Raw genomic sequence first — 24,557 nt, 5'->3', positions numbered from 1 at the left:
AAATTAAAGTTAATGATTAAAACAGAAAATAAGTGAAAGCAGTTTTTATAAGCATCTAGTCACATGCTGGAGAAAATTACATTTCCAACTGTCAAAGTCAACCAAATCATGCTTTTGAAATTGTTTTTCAAACACTACTTCTGCTTAAAAATCATCAAAAAAATTTACTTATACAACCGCCAACATATTCCCGAACGAAATCTTAGCCTTTCCATTAATTTTCAAACAAAACCATTACGTTTTTATCAAAAAAATAAAAATTATTCTTTTTTTAGCAAAAAAGTAAATATTATTCTTGGAGAATTAAAAAAGAAAAGATAAAAATAAAAAAGGTAACCGAGGGTGCCAAAGAAAAGGAGATGAATGGAGGAGGCCTTGCCGGCAACCACCATCCCTCAATCGAGATTTTAGAAAACCTTAGTAGTTGTAGATGACCCTAAAATGCCAGTGATCGCTACTAGAGAAACATGACTTTTCCCTACTTATCTCCCTCCTTCTATTACCTTATTTATTTATTTATTTATTTTCAATTCGGGGTGGTAGAGGACTCTCTGCCAGCCACCACCACGGTAATGAGGTCACCCACAACCATTGAGGTCCTTGACGGCCCTAATAGGAAGGTCGATAGGCGCTGTCATGGCTTCCACCCTTATGAAATTGAGATTACACTTGATCTCGATCTTGAACGAGTGGGCCTTACCAGAACTCACCACCTCTCCAATTGGGGTTGTCAGTAATCTGAGTACTTTTGGGCTACCTTTTTTGGGAAGATCATTATTATTGGTAATTCTCTGTTGTGTTGAAATATATTATCCCACACGAAAAAATTGAGAAAGAAATCACAATATAAGCTCGTGGTTTCTTTTTCAATTTTTCAATGTGGGACAACATATATGAACCCCGTTTCCCCAAACTAAAAAAAATAACAAAGGTAGAGGAGACGAGGAGAGGTCGTCGCTAGTGACCACAATTGAGGTTATGGCAGTATCCAACAGGACACCTAATGTGCTTCAGATTTTAGCCTACGTCCTTCTCAACAAGCTCATGCCCAAAAAAGCATATCTTAGACATATCAAGGAAATATTCTCGTGATGTGGAAAAGAAATATGAGATGTCTTGATCTATAAAATTAGGAATATTATAATCTTAATCAGGTAGTATAATTTATTTAGGTAGAAAGATATTTAGAATCATATATTTCTTCCTATTTTAGTTTGTGTCCAGAGTTCTAAAGTTTCATATTTCATATTATTACCTTATTCTGTTTTAGGAAAGTAATTTAGAGGAGATTAGTTATCAGTTTCCTATTCTAGAGTCGAGGGGGGTGTCTTCCCTCTATATAAATATGCACTTATTGTAAGAGAAGAGTTTAGACGATGAATGAATATTTTTTGAATGAAATTGTTTAGAGCGTTTCTTCTCTTTTCTTATTCCTTGTTTAGTGGCGAAAACCCTGATTTTTATCGTTCATCCTTGAGCGTGATGAATCAAAACGACATTTCTTACTCGTGGCGTGTTATCTTATTGAGTGAGTTTAGTTGGCTCTACCATCCACCCTTCTTTCTTATCAAGTTCTGGTTCGTGAGCTTATCAAGTTGCTTCTTTCTTTCTCTGATACCAAATGATAAGCTCACGAACCAGAATTTGATAAGAAAGAAGGGTGGATGGTATAATCAACTAAACTCACTCGATAAGATAACTCGCCACGAGTAAGAAATGTCGTTTTGATTTGCCACGTTCAAGGATGAACGATAAGAATCAGGGTTTTCGCCACTTAACAAGGAACTTGTTTAGATAAGAAAAGAGAAGAAACGGTCTAAGCAATTTCATTAAAAAATATTCATTCATAATCTGAGCTATTCTCTTATAATAAGGTGCATATTTATATAGAGGGAAGACACCCCTTGACTCTATAATAGGAAACTGATATCTAATATATTCTAGATTACTTTCTTAAAACAAAATAAGGTAATACTATGAAATAGGAAACTTAAGAATTCTGGACACAAAATAAAATAGGAAGTAATATCTAATTCTAAATATCTGTCTACCTAAATAAAATATACTACATGATTAAAATATACTACATGATTAAGATTATAATATTCCTAATTTTATAGATCAAGACAACTCATCTTTCTTTTCCACATCACGAGAATATTTCCTTGATATGTCAAAGATATGCTTCTTTAGGCATAGGGCTTGTTGAGAATGACATAGGCTGAAATCTAAAGCACATCACCAAGAATTCCTCGGCACTAATGCTTCCATTGAAAATTGGGATTCCCTTTTGGTGATAATCTCTTTGCACCCATAGGTGTCTTCTTATTCCACCGGAACTCTCAAGGGCTTGGGTCACTCGCTCGAGCCGTGCAATGAATTCCTCTCGCGTCTGCTGGAAAGTGAGAGGCAAGTCTTGGTCGAAAGTAAACCCTCTTGGAACTCGTTCGGGGATGCATTTAGCCATTATCTTCGCATATTTAGCAAAATCCACTCAAACACACGTGTTTCACTCGGCCAACAAGGATATGACCTTCACTCTGATACCGGATGATATGCTTCAGATTTCAGCCTATGTCATTCTCAACAAGCCCATGCCCAAATAAACATATCTTGGACATATCAAGGAAATATTCTCGTGATGTGGAAAAGAAAGATGAGATGTCTTGATCTATAAAATTATGAATATTATAATCTTAATTAGGTAGTATATTTTAATCAGGTAGTATATTTTATTTAGGAAGAAAGATATTTAGAATTAAATATTACTTCCTATTTTAGTTTGTGTCTAGAATTCTTAAGTTTCATATTTCATATTATTACCTTATTCTATTTTAGGAAAGTAATCTATAGGAGATTAGATATTAGTTTCCTATTCTAGAGTCAAGGGGGTGTCTTCCCTCTATATAAATATGCACCTTATTATAAGAGAAGAGCTCAGACTATTAATGAATATTTTTGAATGAAATTGCTTAGAGCGTTTCTTCTCTTTTCTTATCTAAACAAGTTCCTTGTTTATTGGCGAAAACCCCGATTCTTATCGTTTATCCTTGAGCGTGGCAAATCAAAACGACTTTTCTTACTCATGGCGAGTTATCTTATCGAGTGAGTTTAGTTGGTTATACCCTCCACCCTTCTTTCTTATCAAGTTCTGGTTCGTGAGCTTATCATTTGGTAACAAAGCGAAGGTTCTATCCTTGTTGGCCGAGTGAAACACGTGAAGGAGTGAACACACATGTGTTTGAGTGGATTTTGCTAAATATGCAAAGATAATGGCTAAAGGTATCCCCGAGTGAGTTCCAAGAGGGTTTACTTTTGACTAAGACTTGCCTCTCACTTTCCAGCAGACGCAAGAGGAGTTCATTGCACGGCTCGAGCGAGTGACCCAAGCCCTCAAGAGTTCCGGTGGAATAAGAAGACACCTATGGGTGCAGAGAGATTATCACCCAAAGGGAATCCCAATTTTCAATGGAAGCATGAGTGCCGAGGAATTCTTGGCGTGGATTTCAGATGTAGACCGATTCTTCAACTACTACGGAATTCCCAATGATGGAAGCCGAGTTGATCATGTTATTTATCACTTAAAAGATAAAGCTTCTACTTGGGGGCACGGGTTACAAAGAAATCACATTGAAGCTGGAAAGAATCTGGTCTTTACTTGGAGGCGCATGAAACGACTTTTGAATGACAGGTTCTTGCCATTAGAGTGTGAGCAATAGTTGTTTGAGCCTTCAAGTTATCTTTTGGAGACTGGCCTTCCTCTTGAACAAGGAAAGACAAATCTTGGTGATATGAAGATTATTGATGTTGTGATAGAAGATGAAAAAGTGCAGGTTGAAGACGTAACTTCCAAGAGGGACAACCAAACAAAAGAGGAAGAAGACGTGGAGTTGAAGAACCAGACTATGCTGGAGCGAGATACACATGTCTCAATCATTAACGATTTATCTTTTGAGGAGAATATTTTGGAGGTACTAATTTCAAACTCCACGAAGCCAGTTCTGATGAAATCCACTTTAAACTCACCCCAAGTGGAACTTCAAGATGAAATTGCCATTGAAGATTTGTCGATGGTGCTTCATCCAATTGAGGCAAAATTTGCCAAAGCATATACGACTCCACCGAGGAAGCAACAGTTCAAGCAACGAGTTGGTTGGCGTGGAAAAACAAAGAAGTCAATTTTTGAAGAATTACTGGAAAGAGTTCTCAAAGAAAAAAATGTTGTTGAAGTGGCAAGTCAAGAAGCGACGAAGCGCACACATGAAGACTAGGATAACATCGACGAAGACTCGAGGTTGAGTCTTTTTCCAACCGAGAGAGGATGATGTGCTCCAGATTTCAGCCTATGTCCTTCTCAACAAGCCCATGCCCAAAGAAGCATATCTTGGACATATCAAGGAAATATTCTCGTGATGTGGAAAAAAAAATGAGATGTCTTGATCTATAAAATTAAGAATATTATAATCTTAATCGTGTAGTATATTTTATTTAGGTAGAAAGATATTTAGAATTAGATATTACTTCCTATTTTAGTTTGGGAAAAATGACACTGTATATCACAGTTTGAAGACAAGTATCACAGTGCATCATATTTCAAAAAATTAACATGGTGCATCAAGAAAATTTTGAAAATTTTCACCTTGCATCATATCGTTACTCTTCCGTCCAAAATTGGATTGAATGGTGATGTTACAATATTTTCGAGGATATTATTGCACAAAATAAAACTTGAGGGATTTAAACAAAATAAAAAAAATGTAAAAATAAAACGAAGGGGTTAATCGATCCCCGCCGGCGGCCGGCGACCCCAATCGGGGGGTCTACTCCTGGCGGGGGTACCCGGTGGCCGGTGGGGGCCCTCGATCAGTGCTAGTTTCACGGGGCCTACGAAAGCGTAAAAGGAATAGAAATTCAAAATTTTCTACCCGTGAAACTAGATCCCAAGACCTACTAGTAGAATAAGAATAGATAAAGTGACTTGGAATCTTTTAAACCGTCGACCAAGCATCCCACGCGTGACGCCTCTACCGGTATCCACACCGACTTCCTCGACAGGACTTCGAGATCAGCGGTGCTAGCAGCCAACGCTCGAAGGAAACACGGTGCGACCCTCGAAAATATTAGACTAATGGACCAAACTAAATTGGATTCATAATCCAATTTTTTATACACTTACACGCATATACATATCATATATGTATATCTATGCATGCATATATATTCCCTTAAACACACGCACACATTTATACATTCAAAGCCATCATCCAGAATCCACATTCTGACAGCTATTTTATATGCATTTGGTGAATACATTGAATTTGCATGACTTTCATGCAAAATGGCCGCATGGAATACTCTTGGCCTCCATGCAAAGTTCCACATGTGGCTTTGCATGTGTGTGTGACATGGCCCCCAAAGTTTAGCCCCGTGTGTCTTTGTTTTGTGTATAAATCAGGTTCAATTAAATCTAATTAATCGGTAAATTTAATCTCATTAAATATCCGATTAACTAATCGCACCGTAACTCATCTAATCTCTATTAGACAGTTTTAGTGTTCCAAAACCACCCCGTCGATTTGGTCGTAGTGTGTGACCCTGTAGGCTCCCGATTACGTTGACAGTAATATCGAAATCTCTATTTCAATATTATAAACAGTGAGCAGCATCTAGCAATGCATCATTGCTACTCAAGTAATCGGAAAGTCAATTTCTCGACGAACCTTGTGACTTATATTACCGTACAGTATAATCTATTTGTCCTCTATATCTCTATTGAGCCTAAGGCATGGTCGCTGTCATCCTTATATGGCTCAATCTCTCTTTCTTGGTTTATCGGATAAGTCTATCAGAACAAATGAGCTCGATATCCCTATATCGAGTCATTTGGGTATGCATACACTTATAGACTCTGCCCATCAAGCGGCCGTGAGATATCACTCCCATTACGTAAGAGGGACAAATCCTATCTTGGTCACTCACATTCCTCTCCATGCTCTGTGGTATACCCAATAACTGTCTTTATAACCAGCCTGTTACGGTGGCGTTTGACAGTATCAAAGTATACGACATTACATATAGGAAACTATGATTACCTTAAGTTAAAGGACCACCGCACCATAGTCACTATGAGATCTGCTAATGACAGTCACGTAACAATCCATATAGCAGTCTCATGACGGGTTAGTCCAATATACATTACTCCTAATGTATACTTGCAGTTTGACTCGATATCTCTACATCCATAACCTGTAAGACTTGGTCATCAATCTACACCCACACTAGTCTAACCGCATTATCATTGTCATAATTAACGATAATACTTTGACTAGGGACATTTAGGAATAGTGTTCAATCATTATAAGATCTCACAATTAAGTCTCACTTGATGCCCGTTGAGCCTACTATTCCAAGGACGTTATTGTGTAAAATTAATATTCAGCGCACCCCACACAATAGCATAAATACCTCGTATTATAATGAAATATATGTCATATTACAAAATTGATGACAGATTGCCTCTAGGGCATACACCAATTCCCAACAATCAACCTCTTTGTTTTTTTTTTAAATTTTAAATTTTATTTGATTTAAGACCCTCAAGTTTTATTTTGTGCAATAATGACCCTGAAAATGTCGTAACGTCACCATTCAATCTCATTTTGGACGGAAGAATAACGATATGATGCACGGTGAAAATTTTTAAAGTTTTCTTGATGCACCATGTTAATTTTTCGAAATATGATGCACTATGATACTAATATTCAAACTGTGATATGTCCTGGAATTTTCCCTTTAGTTTGTGTCCAGAATTCTTAAGTTTCTTATTTCATATTAATACCTTATTCTGTTTTAGGAAAGTAATCTAAAGGAAATTAGATATCAGTTTCATATTCTAGAATCAAGGGGGTGTCTTCCCTCTATATAAATATGCACTTATTGTAAGAGAAGAACTCAAACGATGAATGAATATTTTTTGAATGAAATTACTTAGAGCGTTTCTTCTCTTTTCTTATCTAAACAAGTTCCTTGTTTAGTGGCAAAAATCTCGATTCTTATCGTTCATCCTTGAGCGTGGTGAATCAAAACGACTTTTCTTACTCGTGGCGAGTTATCTTATCAAGTGAGTTTAGTTGGTTTTACCCCCCACCCTTCTTTCTTATCAAGTTCTGATTCGTGAGCTTCGCAATGCACCGCACCCTCCTCCTGTCTTGAAAAATTAATTTTAATTTAGTAAGTGCTTTTTGAACAGAAAAGTTAATTGATTTGGGTGAAAGTTAACAGTAGGGCTAAAACTGACACCTTACCAAAAGGTTGAAAATATGTTTCATCACAAAAACAAGGTTTAGGACAAAAATTGGAAAGATGCAAAAATTTGAGGACTAAAGTGATTTTTCCCCATATTTTTGTTGATTATAATATTATGTTGCCATATCGTTTATTTTTTTTGCCTAGAACTAAAAGTAAAAGTTAAAACTTACAGTTACTATGATTTTTTTTTGTGCTGAATATAATTATATATGTTATTATATATATATATATATCATAACAAAATTCTATATATTTTAACTATTAAATTATTTTAAAGTGCAATCTATATGTTCTTATTCTAAACCGTTTAACTTAGAATTATAAACAACTCACTTGCAATATGACTAGTTTTCATAGAAACTCTACATGTTGTTGATGAACAAACGATTGCCAAGGATTTTAAAGAAGAAGCTATTTCTAATTCTAGGAATTGAAACCCAAGAACTCTATTGAGAGTGAACGAACCCTCCCTCGGTCATCTTTTGACATTGAAGCAGAGAAGCCTCGAGAGAGATTCAGGGAGCATAAATCAAGTTGGCATATTCTTTTTTATTAATTTGCTGATTAGGTGACGATGAATACGTGCCCTTATTAGTATAAATTATCTATGTGATCGTATAATTGCCTAAAATAAAAAGGATTTCTCTATCAATGACTTCCCCTAACTAAGTCGTCCCGACAGTATCCATGATCCAGCTCGTCAACTGCAGAATATGTCTACAATAACATCATGCACATTTGACTTAGTGATACATGTATTATAATCCATATCTATATATAATTATAAAAACTAAGACAATGAGTTTGAATGCGCCACGTAGGATGAACCAAGGCTTTCGTTGCATCAACTTCCGTTTCACCACCAATTGGGACCTAACATGTGGCACGACATCATGTTGCGACATTGCTTTAGAAGTTGAAAGGACCAACACTTATTAAAGCGTTAAATATTTACGTTTATAATAAGTTAAATGTAGTTATTTATTCTATGAAAAAGAGACTATGATGCGTGATTCTTACAGAAGGTATTCATCGAAAATATGTTGAACTTTAGGACAAATATCACAATTTTTCAAGTTGACTAAATCAACTACGAGGTAGAATTCAGACAAAAATATTTGGCAATTTTTCAAAATGAGATTTTGAGGAAGAGACAACTTTCAAACTTCCAGTGTTTCATTTACACTAGAAGCAAAATGACAATACTAGAATTCCACTTTCATATAGTGAGATGTTCTTCATGATTATGTGAAAGGAATTTCATAACTTAGATTGGAGCGGTGTTAGTGCTTTATATTATAAAAGGTGTTAGAAACTTTATATTTATCGGATTAATTGTTTTGTAAAAATCGAAAATTTTAATTTATAATCTCAAAAGAAAAAAAAATTCAATTATTTTTCACGCTTTCCAATAACAAAAGCAAAATATATACTCTAACAAAGATACATGGTCTTAAACGTTATGAGAAAGAACTCTCTTGTCGATAGGAAAAATTAGTTGGACTCCTACTTTGTGGCTTCCAGTTACAAAATTATTATGATACTAATTATCGTTTCAAATACAGATTATCGATTATTTTATTCTATTAGTAACTCTAACCCGTATAAATGTGCGGGCCTTTAATCTAGTTTAATAAATATGGCGTATTATAGTTAGAGGGAAAAATATTACAAAATAAGATCTCTCGTTAGAAAACAAAAAATCCCTGGCATCTTTTGCTGGGCAAAACCAGAGGAAGATTGGATGGGCCTTGAGAAAGGCCCATTGGCTTTTCTTTTCTTTTCTTTTTCTCGATGAATCATTGGCTTTGTATTATGCACGCATGCATGCACACTCACAATGTTAAACTGCTTATTAAATTGTCCAATTTCGTCTGTCCAAGTTCTCCCCACTAACAAATAACCAAGCCAAGCAGCTAACTGATCAAATTATTGGCATTAATAAAACCAAGACGTAGAGGCAAGATGCGACATGAGCTATTAAAGAGCTAATCTATGTTGTCTACTGCCCATGTAGGAAAAGTAGATCTTCGATGAGGAAGCAACTATGTTTTGGTTTAGACTGGAGCTCCATGTTAATTTTCGTCGTTTAATGTTGTAAATATTTATGTGAATACGATAAATGCCATTACTCTTTAACCATGTATAATTCTTAGCTCAATGACTTCAAATTATTAATCTGTGGATTTTCCTAATCTGTCCCCTTATGACAAATGATAAGATCTAGATGTTACCACGAATATGTCTATATTAATCTGTGAATTTTTCTAATCTATTCCCTTATCACAAATGATAAGATCTAGATGTCACCACAAATATGTCTATCGATTTGAGAATGAAATAAAATTTAATGGTTAATTGAAAAAATATTGACAAATGCGGTTGGAATTTCAGAAATTCACTTTATTTATTAGTTATTGCTCTATTCCCTAAGGCACAGGTTGCACCTTTACCCTTGTACTATAGGTGAATTTGAAAAACTTAGTATAAGTACGAAAAAAAAAATCTAGAAAAATGAAAATCCAATTTGACTCTTTATATTTTAATTGTATCAATAAAATACCAAATGAAGTAATAAATGAATTAATTACACCATGTCCTTTAAAGAAAGAATTCATTTTTGGAACTGCAAAAGAGAGATTATACAAATTCAGCACCGATATATAAACATATCTACTTGAATATAATAAAATATCCAATTTCAACATTTCAGCATAGAAGATAAATTAGCTTTTTGGTTAATGTTATGCTTTCTACAATTTAATATAATTATTGCTCTATTATTCACCACCCAAATATTGTTGCTTTCTAGTATGTAAAAATACTCACAGATGATAAATGTTGATTTTTGTTCAAGTAGAATAATTATAGAATATCAACATTTTTGTTAGTCATGAAGAGGTTAACAAAGTAAGTCATTGGCATACCTTTTTTTTTTTAATAGATGGCACAAGGATTCTTCGATATGGAAAGCAGAGGGACTTAAATAGAAAACGTCGAAGTTCAGGGTACAAGGTAATTAACTGACATATATCAAGGTTGCAATATTATTTTATTTACTGATTCAGTGATGATGAATAAAGAGAAAATATTCAGGAAGTATTATTCAATCATTTTGGAAAAATAAGAATCAATTAAAATATTTGTAAGTGGAAATTTGTGAACTCATTATGGGTTACGTGCCCCTATTGATATAAATTGGCTATGATGGAATCATATTGCCTTAAATAAAAGGATTACTCAATCAATGACTTGCCCAAGCAAGCGAAGTCGTCCTGACAGTATATAGTTCCAGCTTGTCAGCTGTAGAATTTGTAAACCACAATAATATGCACATTTGACCTAATTTAACAAGAGATTAATTAATTAACTAGTATAGTTGGAGGGGAAAAATATTGCAGAATAATATCATCCCTGGCATTTTCAGCCTTAAGGATAAAAAGAATTTTTATATCATGGGATGAGAGAATCAAGCCATATAATTCGGCTTCTGAGTAGGGAATAAATGCACAATACTCCCGCCTTCTCTTAATTAATTAAAGAATAACAATAACAACAGATGTAACACAGTGATACACGCTATCGTCAGATAATCAAAAAATTTCAAGTTGGAATCAAGACTATCTGTGCCTTTTTTTCGGTGTGCACCATGGTATCCGAAAGCCCAATGGTCCCTCGACTAATCCAGTCAAGTTGAGTCGGTCTACTAAAAAGTAAAACTTTCCTAATGTGAATTTTATTCATTCAACAAAACTCGAACTCGAGACCTTACTTAAAAGGAACAAGCACCGAAACATTTGAATCAATCCACATTGATATTAGCTATGCCCTTTATTTAGTTTTCATTTATATTTTTAAACCCACAAAAATATTGCTTCGTATCCCAAAAAAAATAACAATAGTAGATCTTAAATAACTAATATAATATGCAACTTATCGAAAAAAAATTAATATGCATATATGTATATGTATTTCTGGTAGTACGTATATAGATAAAAGAACTGTCGAGATCTTAATTATATTTGAGTTAAAAGATTCTTTCCAATAATAATGGTGAAGATTGGGGTTGCCGTGGAGGCTAGGATAATTGGGTTTATTGGTCGGTTAATTACACCTCTAACCCTAAATTGGATCTAATTAGTTTAGTAATTGCCTAGCTACTAGCTATGGCAAAACGATGATTTTCCTCAAGATCACATAATATGGTCCTTCTCTCCTTTTTCTCTCTTCCTTATTTTGTGTTCCATGTCAGCTTTCATTTTTCGTTTCTTTTTTCTTTTCTTCTTATTCTTTTCATTTTTCATTTTCTTAATATGGCCAAAAATAAAAGGGATATTTACCTAAAATGACCTATGATTTTTCCGTTTTGTCAAATCTATCATATGCTTTTTTTTGTCAAATCTATCCCATGGTTTACTTTTTGCATCAAATCTATCCCGGCGTTATCTTTTCCGTCGACATCTAACGGCCGTGCTGACGTGGCGCCTACGTGGCAAGTGTGGCCCACTATCTCTCCACGTGCCACGTCAACACGGCCGTTAGATGTTAACGGAAAAGATAACGCCGGGATAGATTTGATACAAAAAGTAAACCATGGGATAGATTTGACAAAAAAAAACATAGGATAGATTTGACAAAACGGACAAACCATGAGTCATTTTAGGTAAAAACCCCAAAATAAAATTATTTTCCTAACCATAGAATATTAGGGGAAAGAAAACAATACACATGAATCTAATTGGACACGAAGGATACATTAGGAGGCATGAGAAACCCACGGCAATCATTGAATCTTGTCGGGGTCGTGAAAAATTGGGTCTTGACCACATGTAAGCCAGGAGCCTCGAACTTCCACAAATACTGCACGAACAACCTGCAAATAGGGAGAATCGAGAGTGAATCTCGATTTCCCTCCCTGATATAGTGCGTACAAAATGTAAAGATAATTGAACTTAGGCTTTATGCATATCTGAAAGAGTATTTATATGAGTCCGAAGATATCGGTATCGGGATATTGTAATCTACACAATATATTTGATTACTAATAACATATAGATTTACATACCAAATATATCATTAGAGATGATATAATATCCCACGAAGATATAATAGAATATGTTAGATAACATATAATATATCTATATATGAATTTCTTGAGTGGAAAGATATTACCAAAAATGATAATATTGAGGTGGACCCGACCCTATAAATAGGTCTGATTTTCTAGTTCCTAACATAGCTCTTCGCTCCCATGAGCTCGAGGTCGTGAGAAGCGGATCAATTCATACTTGTCGTTATCGCGTCATAAGCGATGTCTTAGCGCGAATATAGACTTTATACCGCTTGTTTAGTTTGTGAAAAGGAAATCCACCTTTGGTTATCGGACGTTATCACTTCCGCAAAGGAAGACTCTGTTCTTGGTTATCGAACGTTATTTGTCCCTTGGTTATTGGGATATAGTCCTTAATTATTGGACTTAGCCTTAGTTATCCGACATCGCTCCATCTTTGGTCATCGGATGTTATTCATCCCTTGGTTAATGGGAAATAGTCCTTAGTTATTGGACACAATCGAGACCCTTGGTTATCGAGGTTGGCCTTTGGTTATTGAGTGTAATCATTGTTAGGAGCGTGGCCCCTAGCGATCATTGCCAGAAGTATAGCCCTCTAGCGAAAGGAGATGTTCATGCGCGTTGCTTTTCTGTCCATAAAGAGTTAGCAAACCATAACACAAATCTCATAATTCAAATAAATATTCATCAATCAAAACAAGTTAACAACCATAAGAAATTCATCCCAAATGATTCTTGACAAGTAAGAAGGAAGAGATAATAGACTGTGAAAATAGCTTAATAGCTTTGATTAATCACTCCTTGCAAAGTATCTTTGCACTATCATTCTATCCGCAATGATGAAGGGGTCCTTCGCTTTGGACAAAGGACTTGAGGTGTCCCTGCTAGACCAGCTTCTCAATTTCAAATTCGAGCATGTGACAACGCTCAGTTTCATGTCCATATGCCTCGTGAAACCTGCAATATTGATCTAAATTCTTACCCAATGACTTATCTTTTTTTAACGGAATGGGCTTCACTAGACCAACTCGTTCCATCTCTTGGAGGATGACCGCCTTAGGTACATTGAGGGGTGTTAGCGTCTCAAATTAAAAGAGTGGTCGCTTTTCACTAGACCTATTGTCATGAGGTTCCTTTCGTTTTTCACCCACATGCTTCTTCTTCTTCCATGTCAAGATGTACTCCTCGACAGTCATGAACTTTTGTGCACAAGCAAAGATGTCAGTGAAGTTGCTTGGTGGTGTGATGACCAAGCTCTTCGCGAGGTCCTCATTCCTCAAGCCCCTTTGGAAGGCAGCCATTGCCTCGTGCTACATCAATCCTTCCACCTGAGTCAAAGCCTTGAAAAATCAATCATACCAGTTGCAAAGGGATTCATTCTCCCTTTGCTCCATAGAGAATAGTTCAACAATACTCATCTTTGCCTATCGCATGCAGTCAACCTTTGCAGGAACAACTCCTTCAATTGCTTGAAACTTGTTCTAGAGCTAGGTTGCAAAGAGTGGGACCAATTTTCCGTGGCTCCAATAAGAGTTCCTAGGAACATGAGGCATTATACTAGTTCTGATACTCTCCTCACAAGAGCGAAGCTGTGCGGCGGCAAACATGGTTCATCGAGTCTATCTTCCCATCATACAAAGCAATTTGAGGAAAAAGTAAACTTGTGCGGCGCTTTAACGTGAAGAATCTCCTTGCAGAGGGGCGACTCAGAAACTTCTTCGATAGGGGGAAGCCCCTGCTGTTGCTGCTCTGCAGTCTTCAACACCCTGATTACCTATTCTGCCACTAGGCGCTGGATGTCCTTTAGAGAAAGAGTCGCGGCTAGTCCAAGAGGAATTGTTATCAACGAAGGCATGTCACCATGCAACTTCTTAGAGTCCCCTTCACAGGGAGATTTAGGCCAACGTTTGGAGGAGATAGCATCGTCTTCGACTTGGTTCGTCACCGCACAATCTTCTAAGTTAACCTGAGGGGTATGAGAGGTCGTGATGATTGCCTCCACCGTTGCTCAGACATATGGTGCTACCTGATCCAGTCGAAGCACGTTCAAGTCGTGCTGTAGTGGTAGCCGATTAGACCAGTCAAGTGCACCTGGTTGTTTTTTGCAAGCTGTTGCAAAGGGATAAAAGCCCCCCGAGACTTGTTGTTCTCGATTTGGGAGTTTGCCGCACTTTTGGTCGAATCCATAATTTCTTCTCGGTGGTGGAAAACAGCCGATGCATATGACCTTTCATGTTGTTTCCCACAGATGGCACTAATATTGGGGTCGTGAAAATTGGGTCTTGATCACATGCAAATCACGAGGCTCGAGCTTTCACGAATAACCTACAAACTGGGAGAATCAGGAGGAGAATCTCGATTTTCCTCTCCGGTGCTTATATGAGAGTGTGTCCAAGAAGTAAAGATAATTGAACTTAGGCTTTATGCATATCTGAAAGGTTATTTATGGGAGTCTCGAGATATCGGTATCAAACTATTGCAATCTACATAATTTATTTGATTACCAATAACATATAGATTTATATACCAAATATATCATTAGAGATAATATAATATTTCACGAAGATATCAATAGAATATTATTAGATAACATAGGATATATCTATATATGGATTTCTTGAATGGAAAGATATTACTAAAAAGGAGAATATTGAGGTGGACCCGGCCCGGTAAATAAGGCCGATTTTCTGATCCCTAACAAATCTAAAACCTTTTAATTTTGCAATTCGAACGCCACTGTAACAAGAGTTTATTTGGGAATATGGTAGAACTTAAGAGGTCCTATAATCATTTTCATTATTTTTTAAACACAATAAGCATTTAATAAAATTTTACACAAACCATAGTTTGAATTACTTTTTGGTGTTGCCCTTCTTCAGCAGATTCATAGGTGTTTAGTCTCAAATCTAACACGACATTTACTTAAATTTTCAATTTTAGCCTGATCTTTCGGAAATAGTGGAGAAATGCACGACCTTTCGTTTTAGTCTCAACTATAGCATGATCTTTCGTTTTAATCTAAAATTTAATACGCCGTTATATTTTTCGTCAATTTTAACGGTAGCGGCTGACTAGGGATTAACGATGCCACATATCGTAACATTATTCGATAAATGCAAATAAGTGGAATTAAATAAAAATATGTGGAGTCAACTTATCGTGCTAGATTTGAGATTGAAATGAAAGGTCGTGTAAGAGTTTAAACTAAAATGAAAGGTCGTGCGTTTCTGTACTCTTTCCGAAAGGTCGTACTAGAACTGAAAATTCAAGCAAAGGTCATGCTAGACTTGAAATTAAAACAAAAGGTCTTGCCTTTCTGAACATTTTCCGAAAGATCGTTTAAGAATTGAAAATTCGAGCAAATGTCGTACCTTTATATGTAATTAACCCTTTTAATAATTAGTATCTCCAAACACTTTTATTTATCTTGATGTCAAATATTATTTTTAAGCAATTTACTTTCAACGCTTTTTAATCAACAACAACACTCTCAAACCAAGGTTGAGCCCTCTTTGCTCAGGCGATTGTGAATTTACTCAAGTAAAAGACTAAAATAACTTTTTGAAAATGAAATTGATCATATACCCAGTACGAGCGTAGTGAGCGGTGGATATATTTACCGTCTAACTTTTCACGTAATTACAAGGAATCATCAATTAAAATTTTCTCCAACTTACGAGATAGTAAAAACTAATTTTGTGTCTTCTTAAAAGTTAAAGGCGTGTGAAAGTTACAATTATTAAGACCTTTGTCAGTAAACTGAATTAGGAATACATGTTAGTGTTAAAAAGGGGAACAAGAGTAACCAAAAAAAAGGAATAACATCAACTGTCGTGAACTTTGAAGGAGACGAAATCGAATAGTCCTTTGTGTCGGTAGGCATCAGAATCCTGACTAATAATATTGCAAAAATATAACACTAAATTTCAAAAGAATAGCAACAAAATGTAATTAACTGCAAAATGCTTGTATTTGCTATGGGTTGCAACACAATTAGTTAAAACCTACTAAATCTTTGACAGTTAATATAATTATGACTGAGGGTACTTGCACGTACGTTCTTGGCTTTTTAAAAATTTCCTTCTTTTAGTAGTGTATATTAATCTTTTCATCAATGAGATAGATTTCCCTAAACATCATATCAGTTGCTGCTAACAGTCAAAATAATAACTAATGAGGTGTAGCTTAGTTGATAACGCACTAGTGTTTCCTCTATTTGTTGTTAAACTCGCTTGCAGTAGTAATACTCCGACTATAGACGTATAGATGATTTGTGTTCTTTTGATACTTCATTGGGATCGAAGTAATGAGCCCAAGTCATCTAATCCTGTTATAATTATGGTTCAAATCGAATATTTTACGGAGAGGTTTTGGTCCATATGATTATGCCCCGTGGGGTCGGTACGCCGGTCATCCTGATCCCTTTAACCTGTAAAAGGAAAAAGTCAAAACAATATTCGTACTAAGAATAATTCGTACGCTCTCCAATTTGGTCGTGGCCAAAAGGGGAAAAAGAAAATCTATAAATATTGTAGTACCCGGTGGCAACACCTCAGAATTAATTATTGATGTGCTCATGCTCAATGTAGATGTTCGCTCCCAGTGATTTTCAAGAAAATCTTTATCCCTTCGTCTCAAACATGGATAATTGATTTTGTTTGTTCTTGGGGATGCACCATATATTTTCTCAACCCCCGGTAGAAGGAAAAACACGTATGAACAAAAGCTTATTGTAATTTGATATTGCACTGCTTCTTCTTGGATTTTGACCTTGAAGAAATATTATACGGCACCCACTCCCTCCTACAAATAGGATAAACACAATAATCTCATGTAAGAAACAAGCAAAACTCGAATCCCTTTATATATCTATTTGATATATTGCCAACTTAGCTAGCTAGTGATCCCGCTGTCATAATGAATTTACTCAGAACTCATGTTGATCTGGCTCGAAATGATACATCAGATGCTCGTGGAAAGAAGAGGATTTATTTGAACCATTTTTGTATTAGATAGACAACAATTTTGTGCACATGACTGCCCAACCATCCCGCGCGCCCATTACAATACTATGAGCCACCTATAATATAGTAAAGAGCCTCCTCATCCCAACTGCCAAAAGCTTACTTTCATACTTTTATTTCCTTCTTCGTATCAAAATATACATTAAAAAAAAAGAAAAAGAGAAAAAAAAAAGACCCATGTATACAGGCATTTGGTACATGAAAATTTATGTGAATTTCTAAGAACATTGATTTAAATTTCTTAGTCCTATATGATTCTAATGTTTGGTTAGGTTATGAGAATTCATAGTTCCGCCTACACATTTTCACTTAAATGATAATGTAGATTATCATCGGGGGGATAGAAATGTGGACTCCCACTTTGGTATGAATTGCCATAAAAGAAGCTTCTTAGTAATGTTAATTGAGATATTAATTGTGATAATATGGATGATCGGTAATTTAATTGATAGGAATCTGTATGGAAGGAATGTCATGACTAATAATCACATTGCTTTTCCTTCTCTCCCCATTATTGGTCGACATATACATATTACAATATTACATGCATAATTCATCATCTTCTCTCTCTCTCTCTCTCTCTCTCTCTCTCTCTTTACTGGGCAAAAGGCCTGTCCTTTTATGACGTCCCACTTCCCAAGAACTAGAGAGAAAGAATCCATTTGTTTTCTTTGCCGCCCCCGCCATTGAAGCTCGGGGCTCTCTCTTCTCTTCTTCAATCCCATCTCTGTCTGGCAGCAGCAGCAAGAAGGAGACAGGTCAATACAGGATGAACCCGCCAAACTGCCATTGGAGCCCTTTGACCTGACACACTAACCCACCGAGAAAGAACATGTCCATTGTCGACAGTTCCTCAAAACTTGTCGACCCAAGAAATCGTCACTTCTCTCGGTGCTCCCTCCTCCGCCATGCGGCGGGCGTCAAGAGAGGATTTCTTGATGCTCTGTACCGGCTGCCCACCTCCGTCCTCGCCCTGCTCCTGCTCTTCTTCCTGGCCTTCAATGCCCTCTCCATCTTCTCCGTCCGGGTCACCCTCCCGCCCGCCAGGATCCCGCCGGAGCCGAGGCGCCCCTCCACGGTGATGTACGCAGTGCGGACCGACGACCCGCCTCTCGTCGCGAAGATTCATTTGCCGGTCCTGCAAAAGGACCAGTCTTTGTCCCTCCCCGGCCGGAACCTCTCCTCCTACCGGCCGAGGCGGGCGAAAAGGCGGAGGCTTTCGCTTTCGCTCAAATCCCTGCCCCTCCGGCCGCAGCCGAGGGGCCAGTTCTCGGCCCGAGTGAAGGGCTTTTTCAGGAATTCAACCTGTAAGTTGAGGTTCTTCATGACATGGATCAGCTCACCGGACTCGTTTGGGGAGAGAGATACTTTTGCCCTCGAGAGTCTGTTCCATTCCCAACCCAGCGCCTGCTTGGTGATCGTCTCGAGCACGATGGACTCCGCCCGGGGAAACCGAATCCTGACGGCATTTCAGGAAAAGGGCTTCAAGGTCATGGCGGTTTCGCCCGACTTCGCGTACTTGTTCAAGAACACTCATGCCCAGCTATGGTTCAACAAGCTGGTCAAAGGGACCGTTGACCCCGGCGAGGTTGCACTGGGTCAAAACCTCTCCAATCTTCTCAGGCTCTCATTGCTGTATAAGTTCGGCGGTGTCTACATAGACACCGACGTCGTCATCCTGCGGAGCTTCGTTGGGCTGAGGAATGTGATCGGAGCGCAGACGGTCCATGCTGGGACTGGGAATTGGAGCCGACTCAACAATGCCGTCCTTGTTTTCGATAAGAACCACCCCCTGCTGTTCAAGTTCATTGAGGAGTTCGCCCTCACGTTCAACGGGAACAAGTGGGGCCACAACGGGCCCTACCTGGTCTCGCGGGTCGTGGCACGGGTGAGCGGGAGGCCCGGATTCAACTTCACAGTCCTGCCTCCGTCAGCATTTTATCCCGTCGACTGGAGCCGGGTCAGGAACCTGTTCCGAGGGCCACGAGGCCAGCTGCACTCGAAGTGGCTCCTTAACAAGTTTAGGCACATAAGCAGGGAGAGTTATGCGGTTCATCTCTGGAACAGGCAGAGCAGGAAGATCAGAATCGAGGAGGGGAGTATAGTGAATCGGATTCTTTCGGCGCATTGCGTCTTCTGCAATAAATCGATCTCCGAGTTGTAGGCACTAAATAAGGCCAGATACTTAGATTTTCGACTTCCACGGCAGCATTCAAGTGCGGTAATGGACCAACTCAATTCATTCCGCTGTCACAGTGTACAAGAAAAAGAAAATATATCTCAACCGAAAGGATAATTCATTATTTTCAATCCTTTTGTTCGGACAATAGATCGATGGTATTATGTTTTGGACATGTTCAGGTTGTTCGACCTGCAGCTATTACACGGCAGTCATTGTTCCTGTAATACATGTGGTGAACGAAAACGAGAACATGACAATGCGAAAGAGTTCCATACCATTTGATCTTCAGTTGATGTCCAATGACTACATAAATTAAATTGTGAAAGTGATATCTCAGCTTCCCATCACTCAAATAATTAAAAGCAACTACCTCTTGGCCTCTTATTTATATATATATATCTTTTACATCAAGATTTGGCTGTGACTATGTATGCGTTTTTTTTTATAATGTAATTTATTAATAAATAATTGTGTTTACATTGATGCCTAAACATAGGTATGGATACCCTTCAAAAGTACATAGCGAGTGAAAATTTGACAATGAGTCGAATTGACTCAAGTCATGAGCAAGGGAGATATCCGTCCTAGCGATCCAGAAACATAACCTTGCGGTGAATGAGCAAGTGACTATGTATGTGTTCTTCATTGAATTTGCATGCTGGAATTTTTTTAGTGGTCCCAATATGATATTTGCCTATCTTAATTATCTTCCCTCGAGAACTCAGAAAATGTTTTTCTTTTTTTAGTTATCTTCTGATTGTGAAGTTCCAACAATAAATATCGCCAGGAGATCTGCAAGTTTATCGAAGTTACGTGCAAGGCCCTAAAGTTCCAATCAGTTAAATAATAACTGACCCTGTGAAACTTGGAAGGGTCGGGAATGCCTCTTTGTATCCAACTATACCATACTAAATCATATATAGAGCTCCACAGCAAGACTTTGTACCAGGGAAGTTTCCATACCGTTTCGGAGCTTTATTAAATGTTTTGCCTTTCCGATACGAGAATCGGATAAATAAGAGATGTTAAAACTGAAAGTTTGCTTAACCTTGGACATTCATTGTAATCGAAAAAGTTTGCTTTAACTTCGTTAATTTAGGCTGATCTAGCACAATAAACCACCCCCTCTTCCAAATTGTCTTTCATTCATTTTTTCCGGTCGAATCTTGTTAGCTTGAGGATACATTTTAACAAATTATATATCTCTTATCACTATAAAAGAAATGCGTAATTGTCAATTGAAAGATAGAAAGAGAAAGGAAAAGAAAAATTAAGAAAAGAAAAAAGGATTAGATTGCATACAAGTTTTAAGGTGAAATGCCCGCGAACTAAAATTCCTATTGCTTGCTTAGATCATGAGAAAGCGCCTATCTAACCACTCCTGCTGCGTCTTCGATTAGTTTAAACACAACAATCTGCGTCCTGCTCTCTAGTATTGGTTGGATTTTCCCTTAGGAAAATCGACTAGCGGAGAACTGATTTCGTTTTAAAGTTTTATATAAAGCGGACATTGGATAAGATCCATGACAATTCATCAAAAATGTTTTCGACTCATACAAAACTCGAAAGAAAGAAACAAGAAAAATAAAAAAATTTGATTTGTCTCATCAACTGTCATTGGTTTGTTGTTCATGCTACATTAGGTTCGGCCCCCATATAAGTCCACAGAGGATCGGGTTATCTGTTAAAAATCAAAGATGAACTCGACGTTTTCAGAGGTTCAGCTTGGTATGTTATATACGGCTTTACTTATCAACCTCATGACAATCGGAGCGTAAATTATGTTTCATTAGGTCTTCTTGTTGGAAAACCACAGCCAAGCACATACATATATCTAGCCAGATTTGATTTTCTATCCAAAGTCTCTGTCGGGATCGAATTACTCTTGGAAAACCTGAACTTGAAAGACCATTTCACAGTTGATTCCGATCTTATCGTTATTGTTTTGGGTGCTCTCCAGACTGCGTGTGGACATCTATGCGCAGTCCCTTTCATCACATTTGTCTGTCCTGCGGAGAGACCACACCATATTCCCTAACAAAAGTTAGATCCATCTTCCACTTGAAAGCAAAGGCCCCATCATGAACCACGGAAGCTTCATGTACTTCTTGGAATTCAGTCTCTCGTCTTCGCTGGCACCTTAACAAAAGTTCCTGCTGTCATAATTTGGAGCTTTTTCCGGCTTCTAAACTATGAATCGAACCAAACTGATAGACATGGCAGTTAAATGATCGGCACTGAGCCTCATCAGACACCTTTTTGATAATTCGATTCTGAATAAGTAAAGAGCAAAACAGATAAAAGATCAGACATTCTCAATATCTTGAAGAAAACTTGACAAGAACACTAGAGCTAGGTTTGTTCCTTCATTTGGTAATCTCCTCTGGGATTTATTGTACAAACATAAAAATTCAGGTACAAATCTAATACGTGTAGAGGCATTAATCCTACATCCATGTCTAAAAGGAGCAGAAGGCTCACAGTAAATCGGATTTGCGGTCTGTACAAAACTCAACCTGTGTAAAATACATGTGCCATCTGTAAACAGATGCTGTCACCCATTATTCTTTCGGCACCAAACGCTCTGCATCTCCCAATTCCACCTCACCTCCGCCTTTTGTCCATTCATTCTCATCCTGGAAGAGCAACTCGATCTGTTCCAACGACTTCCCTTTTGTCTCGGGAACACAATTGTGCACAAAAAGAACTGCCAGAGCCGATATCAATGCGAAGAGAAAGAAGGTTCCCCCGACAGTAATAGTGTGAGAAAGAGAGAGGAATGTCATCGCAACCAAACCGCTACTGACCCGGCCTCCCACTGACCCGAGGCCTGATGCTTGGGCCCGCAGCCTCAGCGGGAAGATCTCTGAGGACAAGACCCAACAAATAGGTCCAAGCCCGATCGAGAAGAAGGCCACGTTCCCACAAACGAATAGAATTGCTAGCCCAACCCCAGCTGTCCTGTTTCCAAGAAAACCTAAAGTAATGCTCAACCCAAGCAAGCAAGTCGTCATCCCAATTGTACTCACATAGAGCAAAGGCTTTCTGCCAATGCGATCGATAACAAATATAGCTATCAAGATGAATATAGTCTTTGTGAACCCTACACCAACTGTTGCAGCCAAGAGCTGAGCATTGCCCTTGACCCCCGCATCTTTGAAGATCGTGGGGCTGTAATATACCAAGGCATCGATTCCCGTTATCTGCTGGAAGACCTGAATCCCGCAGCCCGTTATCAGCATTCTCCGAACTCCTGGTGAAGGGTTTAAGAATTCTCGCCACACAGCTTTCTCTTCGTATTTCTCTGCATTAGCAGTTCCTGCAGCCTGTTGGATCTCTGATAATCTCTCCTCTACTTCTTTCTCCGAGTCAATTGTCTTTAAAAGGACCGATCTTGCTTCTTCAATTCTGTTTTGCATCACCAACCACCTCGGAGACTCAGGGATCACACAAAGGGCAAACGCAATGAAGACCGAGGGAAGGATCCCGACGCCCAGCATCACCCGCCAGTTTATATGCGTCGGGAGTCCAGAGAAGGTATAGTTAGAGATGTATCCCAGAAGGATTCCCAAGTTTATGAATATCTCGGGGAAGGAAGTGAACGAGCCTCGGGCAACGGTAGGCGATATCTCAGCAATATAAACCGGAGCAATCATGACGCCAAACCCGATCGCGATTCCGGCAAGTAACCTCCCTACCATGAGGATGTAAAAAGAGGGGGCGAGGCACATTATGAGGCCACCAACCTGGAAGATAATCGCAGCAAGGGCAATGGTCCATTTTCGGCCGACTGCATCTGAGGTTTTACCACCGGCTAAACTGCCCAGGATAGAGATGATGCTTAAGATCCCAACAAGGATTTCCTGTTGGACCTCCGTGATGTGCAGATCCTCCTGTATAAATAAAATCGCTCCACTCATGACACCCACATCTGCCGAGTAGTGAAACACAAGAAAACTGATAAAGAGCGAGAAGCTAGTGCAGCATAAACATATTAAACACGACATGGAAAAAGAACAGAATCAATAGAATGCATATAGTAATAGAATGCATCTCATGGAACCAAAACTATTCACAACTATCTGAAGAGCATCATAGAAAGATCAAGGAATGAACAGTCAAGAAACACAGGAAAAATCCTTTCCGGACGATTTCTACTGTAGTGCTTGAACAGATCAGGCATTGTCCTAAGCATCTTCGAGGAACAATACCAACTGGGGTATTCGGAGAAGCACATGAAGAAAATTCATAAATGGGGTTCATTTATATTGCCGCGGGAGTCCAATTTCATCATTAACCCAAATAACCGAAGGATCTGGTTCCAAGTTACATACGAATATAACAGAGCATTCCTTTCGCGATGATTCAGTCACCTAGATCTATGAATATCAAGGGCGATTCCGACACTAACAAGTTCATATCTTTACACACCCTATTACCAAAACCGACAACATCTGCATCCAACAACAGCGTCTCCCTTCCTTACTACAATCCCTACGAAAAAAGACATAACTGAAGGGCAGGGCAGGGCAGGGCTTCGGCCCCAACACAAAACAGAGATTATTCTGAGATACATTGCTTGACAGAGGGACAAAAGGGAAAAGGGTTAAGGGGCAGAGGAAACGAATCACCAACCATAGCCGAGGAGCACGGAATTGAGAGAGGCAAAGATGGCGCAGGCGAAGACGTACTTCCGGGTACTGTGCTGCCTCATCCCCCCATCTTGGTGCGACATTACAGCCTCGTCCTCCTCTGCAAAATCGGAATCCATCCTCTTGTACCTGTTCTTGTTGATCCCTAGATCGAGCCCGTTCACCCCATTCGCATCCCCATCTCCCAATCCCATATTGGAAGAATCTCCTCTGGGTCAACCCCACCCTCCCTCGTTCCCTCTCCCAAGTCCTCTGCTTTTCCACTGTCGGTGTCGGAGGAAGGAAGGAAGGTAGAATGAGAGAAGGGGGTCCTTCTACTG

At 38.3% G+C, this 24,557-nt stretch overlaps 2 protein-coding genes across 3 annotated transcripts; one reads left to right on the top strand and one right to left on the bottom strand.

Moving 5' to 3' along the window:
• The first annotated feature begins 17,914 nt into the window (after nucleotides 1–17,914).
• On the top strand, nucleotides 17,915–19,757 carry LOC116202745 (uncharacterized protein At4g19900). Its single transcript, XM_031534352.1, has one exon. The coding sequence runs from the start codon at nucleotides 18,236–18,238 to the stop codon at nucleotides 19,565–19,567; it is 1,332 nt and encodes a 443-aa protein (XP_031390212.1). The 5' UTR covers nucleotides 17,915–18,235; the 3' UTR covers nucleotides 19,568–19,757.
• Nucleotides 19,758–21,881: 2,124 nt separating this feature from the next.
• Nucleotides 21,882–24,557, bottom strand: LOC116205424 (probable polyol transporter 4). Of its 2 annotated transcripts, none has more exons than XM_031538032.1 (2): nucleotides 24,221–24,557; nucleotides 21,882–23,516 (listed from the first exon to the last, which is right to left on the bottom strand). In XM_031538032.1, exons 1-2 carry the CDS (start codon nucleotides 24,429–24,431, stop codon nucleotides 22,147–22,149), a joined length of 1,581 nt encoding a protein of 526 aa, XP_031393892.1. In that variant the 5' UTR covers nucleotides 24,432–24,557; the 3' UTR covers nucleotides 21,882–22,146. The 2 variants fall into 2 exon arrangements, with proteins under 2 accessions (XP_031393892.1, XP_031393893.1); XM_031538033.1 differs by having other exon boundaries at nucleotides 21,882–23,478; nucleotides 24,221–24,552.

Source organism: Punica granatum, chromosome 4 (assembly GCF_007655135.1).
Source record: "Punica granatum isolate Tunisia-2019 chromosome 4, ASM765513v2, whole genome shotgun sequence".
In the NCBI taxonomy this organism is placed as follows: Eukaryota; Viridiplantae; Streptophyta; class Magnoliopsida; order Myrtales; family Lythraceae; genus Punica; species Punica granatum.
This window is presented reverse-complemented; position numbering and strand designations above follow the sequence as displayed.